The following is a 4,624-nucleotide window of genomic DNA, read 5'->3' as shown; positions in this document are numbered from 1 at the left end:
AAAAAAAAAAAAAACACGCCGAAAGGAGAAAAGAAAAAATGGGAAAAACAAAACAATGTAATGCTGTGTAGTTGTGAAACCCCACCCCTTCTCGCATCTCCAATTTTGGGGGCTTATTCACTGCCCCCAGGTGTGCGCGGCAGGGTTGTTGACCAAGCAGAGCGAACTTCCGCCACATATGGGAATGCTGGGTCCCAACTGAGCAACGGAAGTGACTTGGGCAAAGCCAGGCACTTGGAATCGCTAAGCAGGCGAGTGGGGGCCTAAGCTGAGAAGCACCCCCACGTGTACAACTCTCCCCCCGAGTGCACAACCTCTCCCCCCCCAAGTGCACAACTCCTCTCCCCCCACGTGCACAACCTCTCCCCCCCCACGTGCACATCTTCCCCCCTGAGCACACGCATGTGGCCACTCCCCTCCAATCGACAACCAAACAGGAAATGAACGCGCTTTACCTCCTGCTCGCCATGCTCACGCTCAAACTTGTGGTAACCATACATACAAGAACACAGCCCAACTTCCTAAACAGTACCTACCAACTGAACAAATGCAAAACACTGAACCTACGAAGAATCTGCAGGAAAATCAAGCCAAGAAATAACAAGCTATTCGTATCCCTATTTGACGAATATGATGAAAAGTGCATAAGGGCACTCATTATGGCCAGAGAAGTGGCCAAAAATCAAAACGAAAAGGAAATCCAACTAAAGCATCTCCTAATTGCCATCATCAGAATTGATTCCAATTTAGTAAAACACATTTTAAACTTTTTCAATATCTCCATAACGACTTTTTTGGATAAATTAAATAAGGAAATGAATAACAGGAGGGGGAACACAAGCTTTGGGACCAACCAGGACAAACAGAATGCCTCCCCAGGGGAGGGGACACCAATTCAGGAGATACCAATTCAGGAGACACCACTTCAGGAGACACCACTTCAGGAGACACCACTTCAGGAAACACCAACAGATCAACTTCCCCCCCCTGACAACAGCAACAGCATTGTAGAAGGCGAAAGATCGCATCAATCGAACGATCCAAACGGAGAGCACAAACTGATGAATGCCTTCATCAACAAACACATCCAAGACATAGAGGACAAAATCAATCAGCTGAAGAACCTGGACAAGGGACAGAGTGACATTTCTACTGAGGTCGACGATGCTGACAGCTCCGTGGAAGGGTCAAACGAAAGGGATGAGGCAGCTAGGAACCTCATCCGTGATGCTGCGAAGCGCGTTTTGGGAGATCACGCGGGTGATCTGGAGGACCCCCCCGGTGGACCGCCCCTTCTTGATCAGGCGACCCCAGGCGAGCTGCCCACCGACTTGCCCAGCGATTTGCCCAGCGATGTATCCAAGGAGTTGTCAAAAGAGCTGTCAAAAGAGCTGTCAAAAGAGTTGTCAAAAGAGTTATCCCGCCAGTTGCCAAGCGACCTCGCGAACAACCTCCCGAACGACCTCCCCGACGAAAAGGCAGACATCAAATTTTCCCAAAACTGCAAGCGAGTGCTTCACAACGCGGTGCTGGAAGCAAGGAGAAAGAAAAAAATGTTCGTCAACGTGACGGACATACTGATCGCCCTCATCAACATGGCACAGGAAAACCAAAACTGCGAATTCTTAAGGTACCTCAGCGAGCTCAACATAAGCGTAAACGATTTGAAGAGGGAGCTAACTACGTACGACGAGCAAAATTGCTTTGCACCCCCCACGGGAAGAGCAAGCCGGAACTCCCAACGAGATGATGACCAGAATACTAACCATACAGAGAAACGGGAAGAAAATGGCTCGCACAGAGAAACGTCCGAAAACAGAGATGAGAATCAACGAATGCGCAGCATGAACAACGAACAGACAAATCATCACTTTATGAACAACCTAAACAATGACTATCTGAACCAATCGAGGGAATTCAAAAACTACGAGGAAGGTAGCTTCCCACCAAACAATAAATTATTTAGCTCCTCCTATGTGAAAGATTGTCTAACTGATATGGTCCAAGCAGCGTACGAAAAAGGAGATGAACATTTCTTTGGAAGAAAAAAAGAAATAAAAAGAATCATAGAAATATTAGGAAGGAAAAAAAAATCGAACCCATTACTTATTGGAGAAAGTGGAGTCGGAAAAACAGCCATCATAGAACACTTGTCTTATTTAATATTGAAAGATAAAGTACCATACCATTTGAGGAATTGCCGAATCTACCAACTCAACGTTGGTAACATCGTAGCTGGGACTAAGTACAGAGGAGAGTTTGAAGAAAAGATGAAACATCTGCTAAATAATATGAATAAGAGAAAAAAAAATATTCTTTTTATTGACGAGATTCATGTTATTGTGGGTGCAGGTAGTGGGGAGGGATCGTTAGATGCTTCCAATTTGTTGAAGCCGTTTCTTTCCTCAGATAATTTACAATGTATTGGCACCACGACATTTCAAGAGTACACTAAATATATCGAATCGGATAAAGCTCTGAGGAGACGATTTAACTGCGTCCCTGTGAAACCATTCACCGCCAAGGAGACTCTCCTCCTGCTGAAGAAAATTAAATACAACTATGAAAAGTACCACAATATTTACTACACAAATGATGCCCTCAAATCGATCGTTATGCTGACGGAGGATTACCTTCCCACGGCGAATTTCCCCGATAAGGCCATTGACATATTGGACGAGGCAGGCGCGTACCAGAAGATCAAGTACGAAATGTTTATGCGGCAGAGGTTGCGCGATGAGCGTGCCGGACAGGTGGGCGGTAACCAGGGGAGCGGTAACCAGGGGAGCGGCGGCCAGGGGAGCGGCGGCCAGGGGAGCGGCGATCAGGTGATTACCCGCCAGGTGAACGCCGCTCATCTGAGTGGAGACGAGCATCCACCTGCGAAGCTGCACACTGCTGACAGCGAACCCGCAGACATCGACGAGGACAGAAATGTCGAAGCACAGAATTACCTCCAAAATATGCACATGAAGTACGTCACGTCAGACGTAATCGAAAATATTGTCAGCAAAAAGTCCTCTATATCATACATAAAAAAAAACAAAAAGGAGGAAGAAAAAATCATAAAATTGAAGGAAAAACTAAGCAAAATTATAATCGGACAAGAAAAAGTAATCGACATATTATCTAGATATCTATTCAAAGCAATAACAAACATTAAGGATCCAAATAAACCCATTGGCACGTTGCTACTATGTGGGTCATCAGGGGTTGGAAAGACTCTGTGCGCCCAAGTGATATCGAAGTATTTATTCAATGAAGATAACCTAATCGTAATAAACATGAGTGAGTATATAGACAAGCATTCAGTAAGCAAATTGTTCGGTAGCTATCCAGGTTATGTAGGTTATAAGGAAGGAGGAGAACTAACCGAGAGTGTAAAGAAAAAACCATTCTCTATCATCCTTTTCGATGAAATTGAAAAGGCACATAGCGAAGTCTTACATGTTTTGTTGCAAATTTTGGATAATGGAATCCTAACAGATTCAAAGGGAAATAAAGTCTCTTTTAAAAATACCTTTATCTTTATGACAACCAATGTAGGGTCAGACATTATCACAGATTATTTCAAACTGTATAATAAAAATTACTCAAATCTGGGCTTTAAGTATTACCTTAGTAAGAGTCAAAACAGGGAAGATACACATAGTTCTTCCCTCTCAAAGGGGCAACTACCTGAAGGAGTTAACAGTGTAGGTAACTCAGTGGTGGAACATCCAACTCGATTAAGTAACAACGGTGGGGCTGACATACAGATAGACCACAAAACTTATGACCACCCCGTGGAGAACCCCCCTAACCAACAACCAAACAGCTACGAAATTTTTGAGGAAAAACTACGAACCAACAAATGGTACGAAGAATTACAACCAGAAATAGAAGAAGAACTGAAGAAGAAATTTCTTCCAGAATTCCTAAACAGGATAGACGAGAAAATTATTTTCCGGCAATTTCTCAAAAGAGATATTGTTAATATTTTCCAAAATATGATTGACGATTTGAAAAAAAGAATTAAAAAAAGAAAAAATCTCAATTTGATTATCGAACAAGGTGTTATTAAATACATATGTAGTGACGAAAATAATATATATGACATGAATTTTGGTGCCAGATCCATTAGAAGGGCACTGTATAAATATATCGAAGATCCCATTGCTTCCTTTTTAATTTCCAATTTGTGTGAACCGAATGATTCTATTCATGTTTCTCTGTCCAGCGATAACAAAATTAATGTGCAGTTGTTGAAGGCATCCGTAGACCAGCTTGTGTTGTAAAGGCGGTCCAGCAGTCTGCGCTCCGTTTTTATATCTCCTGCCCCACGACAGGGGTGATGGTTCGATCTATTTGTTCCGCTACATGCGCAGGGCTGCCAGCAGTTCGCTGTGTAACTCCTCCATACGTATGTGCATGTCAAGCGGCTTAACTGTCATCTGCACACACATGCACTTGCAAGTAATGTGAAGCCTAATTTTTATCATCCCCTTGTGTGTATTTAAGTGTGCCCCCCCAAAAAAAGGTACTTCTGCCAGCAGAGGTCTCATCACTGCTTTCTTTTTTTTCTTTCCTTTTTTTTTTTTTTTTTTTTTTTATTAAATTGGTAAGCTATTCTTTCGCGTTTTAA

General features: G+C 43.1%; 1 protein-coding gene across 1 annotated transcript; it reads left to right on the top strand.

Annotated features, from left to right (window-relative positions):
- Positions 1-440: 440 nt before the first annotated feature.
- Positions 441-4,277, top strand: PCYB_134980 (ATP-dependent Clp protease; the record flags this gene model as incomplete). The annotated part of the gene is made up of 2 exons (XM_004224523.1): positions 441-2,352; positions 2,410-4,277. 2 exons carry the CDS (start codon positions 441-443, stop codon positions 4,275-4,277), a joined length of 3,780 nt encoding a protein of 1,259 aa, XP_004224571.1.
- Positions 4,278-4,624: the final 347 nt, after the last annotated feature.

The sequence above is a fragment of the Plasmodium cynomolgi genome, chromosome 13 (genome assembly GCF_000321355.1).
Source record: "Plasmodium cynomolgi strain B DNA, chromosome 13, whole genome shotgun sequence".
Taxonomy (NCBI): Eukaryota; Apicomplexa; class Aconoidasida; order Haemosporida; family Plasmodiidae; genus Plasmodium; species Plasmodium cynomolgi.
This window is presented reverse-complemented; position numbering and strand designations above follow the sequence as displayed.